This window comes from Rana temporaria, chromosome 6 (genome assembly GCF_905171775.1).
Source record: "Rana temporaria chromosome 6, aRanTem1.1, whole genome shotgun sequence".
Classification (NCBI taxonomy): Eukaryota; Metazoa; Chordata; class Amphibia; order Anura; family Ranidae; genus Rana; species Rana temporaria.
Window position 1 is genome coordinate 30,075,768 of NC_053494.1, and position 20,438 is coordinate 30,096,205.

At 42.5% G+C, this 20,438-nt stretch overlaps 1 protein-coding gene across 1 annotated transcript in view; it reads right to left on the bottom strand.

The window, feature by feature from the left end:
* Positions 1-4,244: 4,244 nt before the first annotated feature.
* Positions 4,245-20,438, bottom strand: part of SLX4 (SLX4 structure-specific endonuclease subunit) — a 36,312-nt gene continuing 20,118 nt past the window's right edge. The window contains 18 exon segments of the mRNA XM_040358443.1: positions 4,245-5,336; positions 9,977-10,327; positions 10,562-10,664; positions 11,254-11,286; positions 11,289-11,315; positions 11,318-11,490; positions 11,554-11,682; positions 11,738-12,408; positions 12,410-12,871; positions 12,874-13,339; positions 15,051-15,127; positions 15,129-15,221; positions 16,594-16,740; positions 17,713-17,807; positions 17,898-18,126; positions 18,713-18,784; positions 18,786-19,045; positions 19,179-19,366. Of these exon segments, the coding sequence (XP_040214377.1) occupies positions 5,009-5,336; positions 9,977-10,327; positions 10,562-10,664; positions 11,254-11,286; positions 11,289-11,315; positions 11,318-11,490; positions 11,554-11,682; positions 11,738-12,408; positions 12,410-12,871; positions 12,874-13,339; positions 15,051-15,127; positions 15,129-15,221; positions 16,594-16,740; positions 17,713-17,807; positions 17,898-18,126; positions 18,713-18,784; positions 18,786-19,045; positions 19,179-19,366 (3,904 nt within the window). The 3' untranslated portion in view covers positions 4,245-5,008.

Below are 20,438 nucleotides of genomic sequence, written 5' to 3' on the forward strand. Positions count from 1 at the left end.
AAGCATAACAAGGACAGTAGACAGCATAGTATGCCGACACTCTGGCTTCTATACTTTCCGAGTCTCTGAACCAGAACATGTCAGACAAGAGGGCGACACCGCTTTCTCCAAAGTGTCCAACCGTCCTGCCTTTGGAAAGACAGTGGGATTGATGTATTAATTGAGTAGAGTACATTCACTTAGTAAAGGGAATGTTCATTTAACTTATGCCGCGTACACACGACCGGTTTTCTCGGCAGGAAAAAAAATACGTTTTTCCTGACGGGATTCCTCTCAAGCCTGCCTTGCATACACAGGCCAAATACCGCCTGTCCAAAGCGCAGTGAGGTACACCACGTACGACGGCACTATAAAGAGGAAGTTCCATTCAAACGGCACCACCCTTTGAGCTGCTTTTGCTGATTCTCGTGTTAATAAAAGTTTGGTGAGAGACGATTCGCGCTTTTCAGCCTCGTGCTTTTCAGTCAGAGGCTGACGAATGTGCTATCTCCATTACGAACGCTAGTTTTTACCAGAACGAGCGCTCCCGTCTCATACTTGATTCCGAGCATGCACGTTTTTTGCCCCTTTGGAAAAGGATACACACGCCCCTTTTTTTCCCCCGACGGGAAAAAGTCCGCCGGGAAAACATGTTCTCTTATTTTATTTTAGTTTTCCTGTCGGGAAAACTGCGATGGAGCATACGGGATTCCCGGCTAAAAGCTCTCATGGCAGTTTTCCTGTCGGGAAAACTGGTCGTGTGTACGAGGCATTAGTGAAAAAGTAAATCTTTGCTGACGTCAATCATCCAATCATGTGCAAGAAACAGTGGTTTCACCAATGAAATAACACAAGCTGATTGGGTGACCCTGCTCATTCTCCCCAATTCTGATCCTAGATACACCTACCTTGTAGGCTTCTAAGTTCCAGTAAATCTAAGCTCCCCTTCTTCTAAGTTTTTGGTCAATGGCTTACTTGGTAGTAAAGCCAAGCCCAGCGTGACAACCCCAAAGACGGTCAGCTTCTATATTTCTGTCTTGATAGGTAAAATCGAATTCAAATTTCTGAGTACAAAAAAAATGGTCCCCAGGCAGACCCGGACTGGAATATGCCCGTGGGCCGCATGTCATGTCTCCCCCCAGTGTTACATGCAGGGGGTCCAGAAGTGTTAGGGGGGTGTCTGTGTAACAAACTGTGGGGTGCTGTGTAATGTAAAGGGGTCCAGAGGTGCAGGGTGCTATGTAATGTAAAGGGGTCCAGAGGTGCGGGGTGCTGTGTAATTTAAAGGGGCCCAGAGGTGCAGGGTGCTGTGTAATGTAAAGGGGCCCAGAGGTGCAGGGTGCTGTGTAATGTAAAGGGGTCCAGAGGTGCAGGGTGCTGTGTAATGTAAAGGGGCCCAGAGGTGCAGGGTGCTGTGTAATGTAAAGGGGCCCAGAGGTGCAAGGTGCTGTGTAATGTAAAGGGATCCAGAGGTGCAGGGTGCTGTGTATTGTAAAGGGGGCCAGAGGTGCAGGGTGCTGTGTAATGTAAAGGGGGCCAGAGGTGCAGGGTGCTGTGTAATGTTAAGGGGTCCAGAGATGCAGGGTGCTGTGTAATGTTAAGGGGTCCAGAGATGCAGGGTGCTGTGTAATGTAAAGGGGTGCAGGGTGCTGTGTAATGTAAAGGGGCCCAGAGGTGCAGGGTGCTGTGTAATGTAAAGGGGCCCAGAGGTGCAGGGTGCTGTGTAATGTAAAGGAGTCCAGAGGTGCAGGGTGCTGTGTAATGTAAAGGGGTCCAGAGGTGCAGGGTGCTGTGTAATGTAAAGGGGTCCAGAGGTGCAGGGTGCTGTGTAATGTAAAGGGGTCCAGAGGTACAAGGTGCTGGAACCCCACATCCCATCATTAACCACCGCCTTGAAGCAATGCCAGGCTGCTCAGTCTAAAATGCCCGTGCCTATTTTTTGTCCCAGTCCGGGCCTGTCCCCAGGCCTTGTTAAATACTCACCCTGTTTTTAATGGATGTGCCCCTGCAGACTCACTGCTCCGAGGTTCAGCACCAGCCTCTATTCTAATTTGAATGGCCCCATGTCATTTAACCCTCATCCTGTGAGCCCAATGTGTGAATGACCCATCCCCTGGGGGTATTTCTTCAAGCTTCACAGGGTTCACAGGAGAGTGCTGCCGGGGCCACGCGTTTCTGCAGCATTCAGGACCCAACCACCACCGATGACAGAAGAGAACCCACACATCAAGTGATGAGATGGATGAGTCATAGGGGAAAAAAAGTATTTAGAGAAGTGCAATTATAGGCTTCAATTGTGCGCCACAAAATGTGCTAAATGCTCTGCAGATGCTCGCTGAATCCATTGCTCTTTCCAAGCTAACAAAGCACACATTCCATAATAAAAATGTGGGGACACTCACTGCTGGAATTCATATTTACTTTTAATGATAACATTTTAACGTCATCAAATATATAGGTTTCAGGAACGTAACAGAATGGGAGATAATTGAGATAAAGTTCTTTTTTTTTTAAATGAGACATTTTTCTTCCTACAGCTGACTTCCTGTCCTGTAATACCAATTATAATGTAGGATAATGTCATCATAGGTGTCAAAGAAAACCACACATTATTTGATGAGATTCAAACTTAGTCCAATTTATACAAAAATGTTTGACAGGAAGCTAAATCTGAACTAAAAAAAAAAAAAAAAAAAAATGGGCATTTTTTAAAATCATTCTAATAAGGCGACTACTAGACACCGAAATAGAAAAACACAGAAAGGAAATAAGAGTTTCAAGGAAAATACTGCTGTATCATGTACATCATTTATTGTGAGCAAGGGACCAGAATGGTTATATGGCCTATGCATCCAAGGGCAGTCATACCCTCTGTATCCCCCGATAATCATCCGCCAAGGCTTAAAGTAAATATCTGGGTAAAATAAAAATGATTGAGTACATCTCTGCAATACATGCACATATCCCCATGTTGTATGGCTTAAAGTGACACTTAAAAACAAAACAAAAAAACAAACATGTCATACTTACCTCCACTGTGCAGTTGGTTTTACACAGAGTGGCCCCTGTTCTGGGGTCCCACGGCGGCTCTCGTGGCTCCTCCCCGCAACAGATAACCCCCTCTGGGAATCTCTCTCCCGAGGGGGTTACTTTGCGGGCGCGCTCCCGTGTTAAACATTCGGCGTCCATAGCCGCCGAGTGTATGATTCGGCCCTGCCCCCCACGTCATTGGATTTGATTGACAGCAGCTGGAGCCAATGGCTGCGCTGCTATCAATCTATCCAATGAAGAGTCGAGAAGCAGTGGAGAGAGCGATGCGGGATCGCGCCCACTGAAATTCGGGGCTCAGGTAAGTAAAACGGGGGGGTTGGCTGACCGGACAGTGCAAGGTGTTTTTTTACCCTAATGCATAGGATGCATTTAGGTGAAAAAACAGGAAGGTTTACAACCCCTTTAAATGCTACAACTACATAAAAATACCTGGATATGCCAGAAATCCAGTGTGCTCCGAGCTTTTTGTAGTAGGCCGACAACTTTCCTTCTGCTGCACTAAAATCACAAGCCCTACCACACTCTACATAACACTTTATGTTATGGAGATTAGGAGATGAGGAGGTGATCTGTAGTCTAACAGGAGAGACCTGGGCAGGGCTGGCAACACTGGAGTTTCAGAGGCAGCATTTCAGTTCACATAGGAAGTTAGGAACTGTATTTTTACAGATTAATAGGTATTTTTCTGTAGGGGTTTTAGAGACACAACATGGGGTAATTTGCAAGTATTGCAGAGGCGTACTTAAAGGATTTTTTTTAAAGTTCATGTTGACCAGACATACACTTAAAGTGGTTGTAAACCCTTACAGACCACCTTACGCTACAGGTAAGCCTATATTACCTGTAGCTACCCAGGATATCTCCTAAACCTTTACGGGTTTAGGAGATATCCCCTGTATGTGCCGATATCATCGGCACATGCGCACTGGGGCAAACTGAAGCAATGGCACCTATGTGCTATTGTTTCAGTCCGTGTTCCATTACCGGCAGCTGCCGCGCGCATGCGCTGGAGTGACATCATCGTGGCTCCGGACAATCACAAAGCTGGAGCCGTGATACACCTAAGTAACCCCCCAGGCTTCGATCTAAGGTAATTCATAATTAGCTAGTATGCTATGCATCATTATGCCTTTGTCTTGCAGTTTTTTTTTTTTTTTTTTTAAGGATTTACAACCACTTTAAAGGGCCATTGATAAAGCATATCTGTGCTCTGCTGAAGTGCAACCAGTCATTATAACATTCATATTTATTACATATTAAATCCAAAACAAAACAGCCATCACGTTCATTTTTTTTCTTTAAAATCCATATACATAATTTGATACACAATTACAATATATATTTACATTGAAGGAATAACCCCTCTGTCTTAAAATGTCAGTCCACCTAAAACTGTAATTCCTGGTTAAATGATGAACTGTAGTAATTCAACTGGTTTCCTATATCTCACTGGGACTTTGCAGCAAAATCTCAGCCCTTGAGCTCCCAGCTCCTCCCACCTTCTACAGCAGTGTTTCTCATCTCCAGTCCATAAGGCGCCCCAACAGGTCATGTTTTCAGGCTCTCCGTTATTTTTCACAGATGATTTGATCAGTTGCACTGCCTTAGTAGTCACCACAGCCGTTTTAACCGAGGGAAATCCTGAAAACATGACCTGTTGGGACGCGAGCTGAGAAACAGTGTTCTACAGACATAATTAGTTTCCCTGTTGGATTTTTCATTAATTTCACATTATTGAGAATACAACAGGCACATATAAACGACCACAGCAGCCGTAAGTCTCCATGTTAAATGTAGGGAAAGTTGAGACTTTGGTCAGGGATCTTGCCTCTGGAACCCCTTAATAGATTATATATATATATACACACACACACATTATATATATATATATGAAATAAAATAAAATAGTGATCAGGTACACCAGTGTCCACCCATAGTTCACCTATCAGTTTTTGGAGGGCTGACCCTTTAAAACAATTCAGTAACGCTTTCCTGCTTTCCTCTTCCCGCGGCTCTTCTTTTCCTTCCGCGCGGTGGCAGTTGTGAAAGTCACACAGTGCGCATCCAGAAAGTCCAATAGCTTCCCAGCAGCTATCTTAATCCCATTCTGCTTAAGCTCGGCATGAAGGGCTGCCAGGTCCAGAGGCTGGTAGAGCAAGATACGCTTATGTAAATCAGGACGATCTTCTATAAACTTTCTCAATGCTTCGACTGTCAGTGCCTCTTTGTTGGCTGCTTGAGAAGCCGGCACCAACTCCTCATCGTCTTCATCTGCAAACGCCGTTTCAAACTCATTGGTGTTGGAACTGTAGAGAGAGGTGGTACATTTTACAAACCCACAATGGCCCATAATGGAGGGGGGAAAAAAACTTTAGTAAAATACACTTCTGGCCCTCTGGTAGCCTTAAAGATTTTTTTTTTTCTCTCATAAAAAATATTGGTTGGTGTTCTGGGTGGAAATCCAGTACCATTAGCGAAATTCAGACTCAGGATTGCATCGCAGTATCCAGGCAGAGTTACTTACCTTGTCCCCTGGATCCTGCAATGTCTCCCCGCTCGATTCACACAGTGCCCGTGTGCCGCCGAGCTCCGTTTCCTGCGACGCACGGGGGGGCGAGATCTGCGCCAAATTCAAAAAATAAAAACACAGTACACATACAGTATACTGTAATCTTATAGATTACAGTACTGTATAAAATAAATACACACCCCCTTTGTCCCTAGTGGTCTGCCCAGTGACCTGCATGTACTTTTATATAATAAAGACTGTTCTTTCTGCCTGGAAACTGTAGATTGGCCAAAGCAACCAAAAAGTGTCCCTTTATGTCAAAAGTGATTTTAGAGCAGCTAGAAGGGATAATAAATTAGAATCACTTGCAGAATTGAGCGATACCGATTTGTGGGGAAATTCGTCATAAAAAATAAAAGTAATGACAGCGACAATTCTGCAACTGAGCAAATTTCAGTGATTTTGATTTGATTACATTATTGAATAATTTTTATTATAATTACATTATTATTTGTTATAATTATATATTGTGATTTTGTGTTTCAAACTTTATCATACCCGGGATGTCTACTAGACTCTTGTTTGGACAGATTTAAGTGAGTTATTCCTAAGAATTACAGGCCTACAATATAAAACGCCAAATTTCCATGCAAAACAATTGTCCCGCTTTCAGCACCAAAAATCTGAAAGAATCATACCACCACGGAGGTTAAAGCAGTATTAAACCCAAAAACAAACATTTATTATATTGCAGCTTAAAAATTCTTAGATGTGATGGCTGCATTAGTCTTCTTTTTTAAGATTTCTCTCCTTTTTTTTTTTCTCAACTGCTCCTTGCTTTGCAGCTTCGGCAGGAATTCAACCTTGTCCCTTTCAGTGGGGTTAGCACCTGCCAACCGTGACCTATTCAAGTGAATGGGGGTGCTCTGCAAGTACTCTGAAGTTGTATGAAATGCACACAGTTGTGGCATGCTAGGGTGATATTTAGAGAGGAAGTAAACCCTCTCTTAAAAAAAAAAAAACCCTGCAAGACAAAGACATAATGAGTATGCTTAGCATACTAGCTCATTATGAATAACTTACCTGAGAACGAAGCTCCCGCAGCGGTCCTCGGACACCTCCTCTGTCGCCACCATGATACCCGGAGTGACTTCCGGGTATCGCTGCTCCGGCGCTGTGACTGCCCGGAGCAGCGATGACGTTACTAACGGCATGATGCGGTTAGTAGCGGCATGCTCAGAGCGCCCACCTACACAAAGAAGCCGCGACTGACAGCCCAAAAAGGTATGTATACTAATTAATTTTTACAGGGGTAGATAGGTTAGTGTTAGATCAGTGGTGTCTATAGAAGCAGGGATTTTAGTTTTTGCATGAATTCCACTTTAACCACTTGCCATTCGAGGCATTGTAATATGACGGTGGCAGAAACCCTCCGCCCCTGCGGGTCACTGTCATATGACGTCCTCGGCTTCCCCGGAAAATTGAGCGGCCGCGATGTCCACCGGTCACCCACGATTGCCTGTTAACACAGCAGGACTGTGAATCTGTGTGTTTAAACACACAGATCCACGTCCTGTCAGAGATGAGGAGACGATGGTGTGTTCCCAGTACAGAGAAACACCGATCGGTCTCCTCCCCTTGTGAGTCCCCTCCCCCTATAGTTGGAATAACTCCCTAGGTAACACAACTAACCCCTTGATGGCCCCCTAGTGTTAAGCCCTTCCCTGCCAGTCACATTTACACAGTAATCAGTGTATTTTTATAGCCAAAAGTGTCCGATTTGTGTCTGCCGCAATGTGGCACTCCCGATAAAAATCGCAGATCACCGCCATTATTAGTAAAACAAAATAAAAAAAATTAAAAAATGCCATAAATCAATAACCTATTTTGTAGACAATATAACTTTTGCGCAATCCAATCAATAAATGCTTATTGCGATTTTTTTACCAAAAATATGTAGAAGAATACGTATCAGCCTAAACTAAGAAATGTTTTTTTTATTTATTATAGCAAAAAGTAACAAATATTGTGTTTTTTTCAAAATTGTCGGTCTTTTTTTGTTTATATAGCGCAAAAAATAAAACATGCAGAGGTGATCAAATACCACCAAAAAAAAGCTCTATTTGTGGGTAAAAAAAATGTATCAAAATTTTATTTGGGTACAACGTCGCACGATAGCGCAATTGTCATTCAAAATGTTACAAGGCTGAAAGCTGAAAACTGGCCTGGGCAGGAAGGGGGTGAAAATGCCTTGTACTGAAGTGGTTAAGGAGAGATGCAAAACTCAGAAGGTTTTAGGGCTCCAGCCTATACAGACCATTTTCTGGCTTAAAGCTAATAATTTCACCTGTTGACACAATGTCATTTCATTACAGTTAAATTTAATCGTGTAATCTGTGAATGTGTCTCACCGCGTGGGAGTAAAGATCTATGTAAATACTATTCTTACCCTGCAGTATGCCCTGAATCATGGACAGCTGAGTCAAAATTCTGCCTAATTATGATACACAGAGTGTGGCACGTCACCGAGGAGGATGAAGTCACCAAGGACACTGCAAAGATTCTTATCACTGCAGAAGTTTCAGCAAAGTGGCAGTAACCCTTTTATTGCCAGAGACTACTGACGCTTTAATGCTCACGCTAAACCTCATTTGCTAATTTGCATACCTAAATCATTTTTATAATTTTACTGTTGACATAAAAAGATTTTATTTGTTACAAAGTTTTAATAAAAAACACTGCTGTGTTTTAACTATAGGCGGACATAAATATGTAAACAAAAACATTGCTTTTATTTTTAAATTTACTATTTTATACTGTAATTGTATCTGATAGTTACAGTATTAAACAGAGGAACATTCCTGAAACAAAGATTGCCGCTCCAGCCTGGAAATGGAAATCACAGGTGCTGGCTCTGCACAAGCTTGAGAAAAGAAAAAGATCCTGGGCGGCCGCACACCATAGAAGTCATCTTTATTGATGTGAAAAAATAAGTAAAATCCAAATGCAGTCACTTCCTGTAAAGAGAAAAAACAGGGAGAACTGCTAACGCGTTTCACGCCTTTTCATGAAAAGGTGTGAAACGTGTTAGCTGTTCTCCCTGTTTTTCCCTTTGGATTTTACTTATTTTTTCATATCAATAAAGATGCCTTCTATGTTGTGCGGCCATCCAGGATCTTTTTCTTTTCTCAAGAGGAACATTTCTATCTTCATACTGCAAGTCATCACGATCATCAGTAACATAGTGATCACATGATTGGGTACCACTTGTTTCCCATAGTGCAGGAACCTTTTTCCCCTAGTGAAAGCACCTCCTATAGTACACAGAAACACTAGCTAAGCACAAAGTTAACCCTTTGATAGCCCATGACATTAACCCCTTCCCAGCCTGTCATTAATGACAGTGTATATTTTTAGGACTATATTTTTATCACTATATACATAAATAGAGCTATTTTTATCACTATATTAGTGACACTGGTCCCCAAAAAGTGTCAGGTGGTGTCCAGTGTCCGAATGCCGGCACAAAATATTTTTTAGCACTGATCACTGTATTAGTGTCACTGGTTCTCCTTGACATGTCAGTAAGTCTGATTGTCCGCCGCAATATCGCAATCCCACTATTGAGTCGACGATCGCTGCCAAAATAAATAAAATGAAAATAAACAAAAATATCCCATAGTTTGTAGACGCATAAACTTTTGCGCAAACCATCAACATAGGCTTAAAGGTTGTTTTCTTTCCTAAAAATATGTAGCAGAATACTTATTGGCCTAAATTGATGAAGACCTCTAAGGGGCCCCCGGTGGTCCCCAGATGGCACCCCCCCTTTTTTTTGCTTCTCAACTTGCATCACCCCCGCTTCTCAATTTTCAGCTGCTGCACCCCCCTGGTTTCTCTGCTCCAGGGGGCCCATGCCTGATGCTGTTCAAGGAGCCCCAAAATTCTGTTCACACCTATGCAGAGAACGCACCTGTGCTGCAACACACGGTTAGGCACTATTGTGTGCTGTGGTGCACTGTATTACAAACAAAAGTGTAGGTCTGATTTTTGGGTCATGGTTGCCTATTCAATTGCAAACAATAATTAGGCACTCAAAGTCAAGCAATCAGCCTTAGCCACGCACAGAATTGCAGAGAAGATTGAGAAGTGGAATTGAGGAACAGTGACTGGCTGGTTTCAGGCTGACCTCGCCCCAGGGTATAGATAAGTATTTGAGTGTTTAGCTGAATTTTAAAATGACAGTAGATTGAGGAAGGTGCGATTATTTTTTTACTTTAGGTCTGCTCTAAATCTAAATGAAAAAAATAAAGGATGTACAGAAAGCTATGAAAGAGGAGGATTTTGTATTGTAAAATGCAGCTATAAATACATATCTGCCCTGTACCTACTCATACATGTGTGGGTGGTTACAGTAATAGTGATGCTTCTTATTACCTGTGGGATATAGAAGAGGTGTCACTTGCAGCCACAGAAGATGTTGTAGATTCCTGTGATGCTGTTGGTGGCTGATCATCTCCACTGTCTGCTTCCTGTGCTGCACATACAGTTGTTGTCCTCTTCCCCATCTGTGTCAGGGAAATGCTGGTGGTTGTAGCTGTGGATGGAGCGCTTTGTTTGCTGGACGCAGGCAGACGCTGACTTTGGACTGCACTGATTATGTTTCTGCCAGGCTGTGATGAGGAAATGTCCTCTTCAGAATCGGAGCTCATGACCTGATGTGTGTAACTGAATATTTCTTTCATTTTCAGCACCATCTTCTTCTTGGGAAGGGCTCTCACTCCGTACCTGAGTAACAGGAAAAAAAATTATATATGGCAAAACACAAAAAAACTTTTTTTCTAGGCTGACATACACACTATTGCGTTCTCATTCGATGATAAAAATAAATACAGCAGTTTAGCCATTTTGGTGCAAAGCTCCTGCACTAGCGAAAACATTAATTTTATCCTACACATTCCTTAAATAAATTAGTAAGATATCAGAAAAAAAGGTGGGGGGCAAACAGTGCCGTTTACTTACCTGTTTAATTCCTTCTTTAAGTCTGGGGTGTCCATGTCTGAATAATTCGGTAGTGGGGTGATAGCAACCTTCGGTGGCAGCTCTCTCTTGCGCACAATAGAAACTAAAAGAGAAGAGAGATGACTTGTTAGGAATACTACGTAGGGCCACAGAAAAATGGCAACGCTTTTTTATGTAATGCATCCCAACTACAAGCAGATTGCTCACTTCAAAGTCTCATCACAACACTTTTTTACTGTGATTTGGTCACTGAGTTTCGCACTGTAATTTTATTTATAAAGTTTTGTTACATACATTTTCATGGTTCTACAGCAGGGGTCTCCAAACTTTTCAACAAAGGGCCAGTTTATTGTTCTTCAGCCTTTAGGAGTGCCAGATTGTGGCCAGCTGGGGCAGAAAAAGCCCAGAGCCCCAGCTGTGGTTGAGAGTATAAAAATGGCCTTGTAGTTTGCGATCAGTAGGATAAGAGTAGTGCCTCTGTTAGTAGGAGTAATTGCATCTCATTATTGGTATCAGTGAAAAAAAGTGCCCCCCTTGCTGGAGTCAGTGGGAAGAATAGTGCCTCATATCAGTGGGAGAAAAAAAAACCTGAGGGCCGGATAAAGGCTAGCAAAGGGCCGCATCTGGGCCTCGGGCCGCATTTTGGAGAGCCCTGTTCTACAGTGTTGTCACATCATGGCGGACAAACCTACCTGGGGTCCTCAGCAACTTATGCACATCCGGGACTTTGTTATTCGCTGAGACAATGGCAGAAAGCAGGCAACTCAGGCTCTTCATCCTCCCACTCATCCCACAGCTTGGAGTTGAGGTAGCTTGATTGCTTGCTCTGTGAAGCTGTAGTGTGAGTAGAGTCCTCGCTTTTATCAGGCCTCACTGTCTCTTTCCTGAAGTGCAGGCATTCTGCAGAGGGTCCCGGGGTCTTTGGCTGGTGTTACGTGCAAAGAAGGGGCCTTGTCTGGTGAAGAGTAAGGCCTTCTGGACTCCTCTCTTGCCACAAATCATCTTCAATGGGCATAGGTGGCTCATCGTAATCCATCTGAAAGCTGCAAGTGCTGGTGTCAGCCTGGGGCTCAGCCACTGGTTCCTCCTCTTCACTGTCCACAACTTCAAACACAGTACTGCTAGCAATGGATGACAATGGTGATGAGCGGACACAGGAAATCTTGCTACCTGTGCTAGTGCAGGACCCTACGATCTTTTCCAGGGGTGCTTGGGTATGAGGGTCGACTAGCAAATGAAGATGTCTGGGTTGTGTTCAAAGTCACAGCGAGAGAGGTGCTTTTCTGAGTTGGTGACACCAAGTCATGACGAGAATCATCATGGTTGCCTGCTTTGGATGTTTTGGCTGCTTGCATTATATGTGATGCTTGGAGCAGGGAAACTCCTGTCCCTATTAAATGTGACATTGGAGTAGCAGGTATCAACCAAGACATCTCTGAACTGCTGCTTTTATCCATGTGTGAATGACCTTCACTGCTTTTTCGTATACTGAAGCTAGTGGGAGAGTCTTTAATGCTTGTGAATATACCAGACTTACTGCTATGTGCTTTAACTTCAGCAGTATGAGCACTGTCCTCTGCCTCTTCGTCAGATGACAGGATCAAGATAATGTCTTGTTCCTGGGACACAGCTGTAGAGGAAACCTTGCTAGAATTCTGGGTAGGTTCACTATGTTTAGAATCTTTACAAATGGAGGCTGGGGAATTTCCATTCTCAGGAGCTGACAAAGAGGACTGCCCTAAAAGACCGTGTTTGCTGCTGAAAATTAGGTGAAGATCCAAGCTCTGGAAGAAAAGGACGCTGAATGACAGAAGGTGAGCTTGTAAGTACAGGTGGCCCGTGGCAAGGAGTGTCAACACGCACGCGGGAGCTTGATCCACAAATCCCCGAAGGTTCTACATACTCGCCACATGTCTCTGAAAATAAACGGTCAAAGCTATCATCGAGAGGTGTGCGGCTGTGCTGGCTGAACAAGTCTGCTTCAGGATCTTCCTCTCTTTCTGGGGATATGAGTGAAATAGTGTGTACAACTGCAGCAGAGGTATCACTGAGCACAGCTGAGGGACGTACCAATGGCTCCGAGTGTGTGATAAAACATTTACGCGCTGGAGAATTAGATATAGAACGGTGCCTTTTGAAGGGAGATTGAACAGGGGAAACAGAATGAATTGGAGGTGGCTGCGTTTTGGTCCAAGCAGGAGAAGCTAAGGGAGGTATTGCAGGAGAAGACTCTAGGCTGTTAGATTTAAGACAAGCGGTGAATTCTGAAGAGGAGACCATGCCACATCCTTTTGGACAGGGACAAGGTTAAAGAACTATTTTTTATATTGTTTTTTGAGTGACAATCGACAGACTGTTGATTTACTATATCCATAGGCTGTTCCTTCTCTAGCCGGCTGGCTTCTGGCTGAAAGAGACTGGTCTTCAGACTCCTTGTCTTGATATCCAGCTTCAAGTTCACTACTACTTTCAGCTTCTGTGGGCTGTTCCTCTGGCTTTCTGCGTTGAGTGGCTGCAAATTCATAGATTTCCTCCAAATCCACCTCCTCAACCCGTCCATCATTAACTTTTTCCTCAAGTGCTTCCACCACCTCCTGCTCTGAAAAGAGATCTTCGCCCTCATCCACCCACATGGACTTCAATAACTCCCGGAAATGTTCTTCTCTCTCTTCTCCATCATCACCCTCCTCTTCTTCTTCTGCAAGTGCCACATCTTCTGACCCATGGGGCATGCCCACTAAAAGCTCACAGGTGTCTATGAGACTTTTTACTCCAAATCTATAAGACATATGACAAAAAGAAGAAAATTACACATTAATAGGAGAAGGACAGCACAACGATTTCTAAAATTGGCTTTCGTTATCAGAATCTCAAGAACACAATCGTCCACAAAACAAGTACGGTTTGGCTTCTAAGGAAGCAAGTAAGTAATCTATGCCTTAACCAGAGCTTTCCACATTCCCCATTTTTAGTACAGGAAATACTGGGTGAGGGCATGATTCCTCATGGCTGTGACTGTATTTCAGTGCAATTGACTTTCTAGAGACCCTATCATCGTGCCCATTGTGGGTCTGGGTAAAGCCGACCCCGACAATGTACTTCTCACCTCTCTAGTGCACTCCTGTGCTACTTTGTGTAGCCATTACTAATAAACCCATTATTGGAACTAAGAGGGAGTGACATAATCTCCTCCATCAGGTGATAGTGCTTAAGCCTAGCAGCCAGTCACCATGACTGAGCACTGTCACATCATGGAAGGGGTAATGTTACCGTTCCCTCTTAGCTCGAACATTGGGTTATAGGGGGGGAGTTGAGAATGATTGGAGGAGCTCACATGCTGCCCCACACCTAGGAGTGCCCAGTATATTCTAAGCTATCAGCCATGAAATAAAGAGAGCAAGAGTAGAGTGCTGCTGGAGAGGTGATTATAAGATGGTCAAGGGTTGAATTTGGACAGTGGGGGGCATTTACTAAAGGCAAATCCACTTTGCACTACAAGTGAACTTGCAAGTGCACTGAACTTGCACTTTCAAGTGCAGTCACTGTAGATCTAAAGGGGGACATGCAAGGGGAAAAAAAGCATTTTAGCTTGCACAGGATTGGATGATGAAATCAGCAGAGCTTCCCCTCATTTCAGATCTTCCCCTCAGATCTACAGCAAGTGCACTTCAATTGCACTTTCAGGTGCACTTACAGTGCACAGTGGATTTGCCTTTCGTAAATAACCCCCAGTGTGTCACTTCCTAATACTTACATAGTTGCATAGTTAGTCTGGCTAAAAAATAAATAAAAACAAAACACACACACAATCCTATATCCACAGTATAAAGCATGATCCAATTTTCTCCAGTGGGGGGAAAATAATTCCTTCCTGATCCCCCAACAGGCAATCGGATATTCCCTGGATCAACTTTACCTATAATATAAGTATCCAGTTATACTATATGCATTAGGAAAGAAACCAGGCCTTTTTAAAGTAATTTATGAAGCTGGCCAGAACTAGCTCCTGAGCGAGTCTATTCCAAATTTTCACAGCTCTTACTGTGAAGAAGCCTTTCTGTAGTTCGAGAATAAATCTCTTTTCCTCTGTGATGACCTTATGGTGAATAACTCAACACCAAGTTCACTATCTGGACCCCGTATGACTTATATATTTGTACATGTTGATCATATTCCCCCTTAATCTCCTTTTCTCAAGAGAGAATAAATTCAGCTCCTCTAATCTTTCCTCATAGCTGAGCTCCTCCATGCCTCTTATCAGTTTGGTTGCTCAATATTATTTTACTTTAATGGGTAGTCAGTCCATACAAGATCTATATTATATATCTATTAGTTAAATATAGTAGGCCGACAAACCCACTGATTTAGAACTATACCTACAAGATGTATTTTTTCTATACAGTATATCATTTTACACAAAGAATAGTTCACCATCCACATAATCTTCCTTTGTGAAAGGAAAACATTCAAATGCACATGTGTAACTTACCTTCGAGCCAATTCGCAAACATGCGGTAGGCAGTGGCTGGGGATGTCTGTCTTGGCAGAGTACAGAAATCGCAGAAAAAACGAGTGCCGCTTCAGCAGACACATCATTGACAAGTAAACGTCTCACACGACCCGTGCTAGCTTCATCTACATAGAATCCTTCAGAGTGTACCTGGACAGCATAGAAGAAAACATTAAAAGCTACCAAACACCTCCATGATGGTATGAATACATATTTTTTAAGTATAATGCAACTTATTATCGGACTTAGTAGCAAGGCAATTGAAAGAGCCATGGGGGTTGATTTACTAAAAAGGAAAATATACTGTGCACTGAAAGAGACGGGTAAAACTTCACTTTGCAAACAATGCATAATTACATGCAGGAAAATAAAGAAACAGCATCTTTGCTTGTACATATTGAATGATAGAAATCAGCAGAGCTTCCCCTCATTTTAGAGTTTCCCCTCAGATCTGGAGCAAATGCACTTAAAGTGCACAGTATATTTGCATTTAATAAATTAACCTCCCAGTGTTTATGGTATTTGCATATAAAGCCACAACAGACGCTGCCAATTTCAGACTCCATTTGTCTTACTAAAACTTCTAATAAGCAATTAGCAAAGGAATGAGTTACTGTTCTAAATAATTCACTTGGATATGTTAATTTTAACTTAAGTTATTGAGTTCTGTAAACAATATGTCTTTCTGTTAAAAGAATAAAAGGAAGAGCCTAAAAATAGATGAAAAGGAGCCTAAGGCTCCATGCACACTGGGCAAGCAAGCAGCCAATGTGCATGGAGCCTTAATCTCCACCTGCTGACTCCAAAAAAGAATGCAAGCTATTATTATGCAATATTTCAATTTACACGAGAATAAAAAATATACATTTTCATTTTTTGTCTTTGCTATAAAAAAAGATACAAATCATGTGCAGAAAAACTGTAAACTACCATATATACTTAAGTACAAGCCAAGTTTTTCAGCACAATTTTTTGTGCTGAAAATGCCCCCCTCGCTTATACTCGAGTCACCTTTTGCGCCTGATCTGCCGTACTTTAGGGACCTGGTATAGCCCCACTCTTCCTCTACAAGTGTGCAAAGTTTGTTGTCCGGGGGACCTATGGCCGGGGAGCACCGATTTTTCAAAGCCGGCCACCCCTTCCGTAGACTCCCATGTTAAACGGTAATTTCTCCGGTAAATTTGAAGACCCGTACCGGACGGTCGTAGGTCCCCTGGACCCCAAACTTGGAACACCTGTAGCCCCACTCTTTCTCTACAAGTGTACAAAGTTTGTTGTCTGGGGGACCTACGGCCAGGGAGCACCAATTTTTCAAATTCGTGCACCCCTTCCATAGACTCCCATGTTAGTCATGGACACAGTGAGGCATGGGCACAGTGAGGCATGGGCACAGCGAGGCATGCACATGGACACCCTAGGCTTATTATATTAAAGTTTTTTGCCTCGGCTTATATTCGGGTCGGCTTATATGCGAGTATATACAGTAATTTTTATTGTTAAAAATGAAAAAAATGTCACTTACCGCTTCAACAAGCAGAGGGCAGCGGGCATACAACACAAACATGTGCACACTTAGCACCTCCCCACAGTCCGTCTGCAGCTGAGCATCACTCAGATGAGGATTATTCACCATCTCCATGAAATCTGCCATCAGAGTATTGACTGCATTCTGACAATACCAAGAACAATAAAAGATGGAGAAGAAACAAATGAAAAAAATCTGATGTATATATTTTGTAAAATGTTTCTGTAGATAAAGAGTTTTACATTATATTCTTGAGCAAATTTAAGTGATGCTATAATAAAATGCTAGTTCTACCAAGATCATTTTTTTTTTCTAAATAACCTTTTCTTTATGATGTCCTATTTAACGCTGCACTGTGGTGCACGGCAGGCACACTCCTAAATGTTTTGAGTGATCTGGATTTTATGCATTAAAATGAAAAAAAAAAAAAAAAATACTTCATCTAGATTTAGCGATGTTGCACGAGAAACTTGGCTGTCCGGGACTCCCCTCCTCATTGACTGAGACAGCAGCGTGGGGGCATTGGCCCCCGCTGCTGTCAAAGTCAGTGAGCCAATGAGGCGAGAAAAGGGGTGGGGCGGGCCAGGCCATGGCTTTGTGCCTGAATAGACACAGGGAGCTGTGGCTCGACTTGGGTGCCCCCGTAGCAAGCTGCTTGCTGTGGGGGCACTGAAAAGGAGGGAGGGGCCAGAAGCGTCAAAGAGGGACCCAGAGAAGAGGAGGATCTGGGCTGCTCTGTGCAAATCCATTTCACAGAGCAGGAAAGTTAAACATTGATATTTTTAAAGAAAAGAAAAAATGGGACTTTAGTATCGCTTTAAGGTAAAAAAAAAAAAACTTTTTAGCTTTAGAAGCCCTTGCCTCACTATTGGCGCCATAATGTGATGGGCAGAGGCACAAGAGAGGGAAGGACAGATTATAACTTTGTGAAGCATGGATGTGTTGGAGTGTTTAGCACATCCGCCTACTCAAAGTACATCCAATAGTGAATCTTAATACAAAAAAAAATTTTGCCCAGGGTTTGTATGTTTTCATTTAACTGTCACTGCTTGTATAGGAGGTGAACAGACCCACAACACTGTATCTACTAGTGATATAAGAGTTAAATCAACATACTTTGTTAGGATCAAGAATATGGCTCTCTTTTCTGGTCACTTCTTCTTCAGAAGGAATGAATCCACTACATGCAATGCTGACTGGTGATTCTCGGCCTGGGGATAAATATTGTGTTTAGTAAGTGTTCAGTAAAAAAATAACATCAAAGGAAACAGTTTAGAATTTCTTTTGGATTTTCAGATCACCTGTTTGGTTGCTGGCTTTGCTGGGTATAAAGTTCCACTGAGTCAGTGTCATACCTTCTCCTGCTAGTTCTGCTAGGTCCAGCAAAGCTTGTTTATCCTTCTGGCTGACAGACAGTGGCTTCTGATCCTTAAACGGGGTGGCAGGAGAAGCAACTTTGTCATTGTGCGTTTGGTTTGCTGGCATTCCAGTGGGTAAGTTGGGAGCAATAGGAGTAACCGCCTGTAGCACCTTTTGTAGGAACAAGTTGCACAGTTATATTACTCACTAGAAGCACAACTCACTAGAAGCCCAGAGGCGATTCAGTTCGCATGTGCCGCGCTATATAAGTTTTTCATTCAACTCCATCCAAGCTAAAAAAAAACACTTTGTCCTCCCAACCCAACTTAAGCTTTTTAGGCATTTTAAGTAGCTCAATTATACTACAAAAATTTCCTGCAATTAGTGAAGTGTAGCAACTGTAAACTGATAGGACAATGAGCTCCCTATGGTGTTATCCATGCAACAGCTTATAGTTCTGATTATTCATGTCCAACAGTCCTAAGACAGTAAAAAGCAACCACCCTAATTCACATTGACTTGTGCTAAAATGTATGCAAATTGCATGTACATTTCCATGCAATTGAAAGTAACAGGGGAAAAGCTAGGATTTTATTGCTTCGGTTGTGACATTTGAAGGTGAATTTCTCCACATTTCCTATAGCTAAAGAGGTGAATGGGGTCTTGTTTTATTACTACTTCATCAGAATAGATAAATATCTTAGTATGCATAATCTGGGATACTTCCACTTGCCCAAGAATTTTTATCATTACATACCAAGGCCAGGTTTACCTTCAAGGGAGGCTTCCATGGAGTTATTGAAGGATTTAGCTCTGCTGTATAGTAGGGTGATTGCATCTCTAGTCTCCATCATGTTGCTGATGTCCCAAAGGACACAATTCTTTGCAGCACGTATTCTCCAGGTTTCTCTGTCTTCTTCCTGTATGTTCCAGAAGTGACTGGCGGGCAGTGTAACGAGGTTGTTCTCCACAGGTTCCTCGCTCAGCAGCAAAGAAAACCTCTTCTGAAGCTTCTGCATGGCCTCTTCTGGGGTCTGGACCATCAGGACAGAAGGCGGTTTGTCCTTTTTTTTCCGGCGACTTTTCTTTTCTAAAAAAAAAAAAAAGACAGCTCAGTTTGAATTGGATCACAAATTTCTCCGAAAAATGTCAGCTCATATTAATATAACTTGCACACCTTAGTAGTTTAACTAGTGAATAGCAACAGAGTGATGTGTCCGTACCTATTGGAGCGATGTGTCTGGCAGGCTGAGCGTACTCAGGGTTTTTTGAAAAGTTTTCTTCTTGCAGAGAACGTGACAGCGCCATCGCAACCATCAAATTTTCCATATCAGCTCCAGTCTTTGCTACCTTCCTTCTCTTGGAAGGCTCCTTCTGCTTTGGTGCCCCTTTCCTCTTTACATTGACTTTCCTGCAGGGGTGAGAGATGTACAGGGTATTTATGACTTTTTAAAATTAAGTACAAATTTTAAATAGACCCGGAATACTACTGATAACGATGAACATTCTCCAATCTGACTTTACAACTTAAAGCTGAAGGCCTTGCCTTCAGTTTTGCTTAGTTGTACAGGCTCCTTTCCTATACCAAAATTGTGAACTTCTCCCAGTGTGCATTAGAAGCTGAAGCAAGTCAGATGGATCCCGCCTCATTTCCTGGCTGGCGGACATCCAGCATTATCTAGCTATTACCACACCAGCCTTGTTTTCCCTAGCCCACCGTTTTCATTCATTTGATTTCAATTATTTTAATCATGGAGTTACATTTGAGCATTACCTAGATCAGTTTACCATGCTAGCTATGTAGGGCCTCTCCTACCATGCATGATCTACGTACAGGGACTCAGTGCTGATATCACAGGACCAAAGATAAGGTATGTAATGAAAATGCAAAGGTCTATTTTCTTTAAAGTACAAATGTTTAATTCCTTTGACCAAAAAGAAAACATTGGGGTTTATTTACTAAAGCTAAATAGGTAGATTCAGTAAGAATTAGGTCGACTTATCAGTAGATAAGCCGACCTAACTCAGAATCTACGCCAACTTATGTTTAAAGGGTCAAAGGGTCACTAGTAAAAAAAAATTTTGGCTGAAATGACTGTTTAAAGGGTATAGAGACATAAAAGTTAACCGATTCCTTTTAAAAATGATTAAAAATTGATTAAATTCAATCATATAATGTGCCTCTAGTTTCACTTTCGGTTTTAAACTGGTTTCATGTTTCTGTGAAGTAAAGAGACCCACAGAACAAAAACAAACAAATCCAGGGCAGTGTTTTGTTTTTAAAATGAATCTGATTGGTTCTGTTAAGTTTTAGACACACAGTAATGACAGCTTAGACCACCGTGAAAAGCTCCCAGTACTGTGGTTATAAGGAGCCAGGCAAGCAGGAAGTGTGGAGATCACAGCAGAATTACAGCTACTTCAAAGCAAAAACGAACAATGAGGACATGAAACCAGTACTGCAGTAAGGTAAAGGAAGCTAT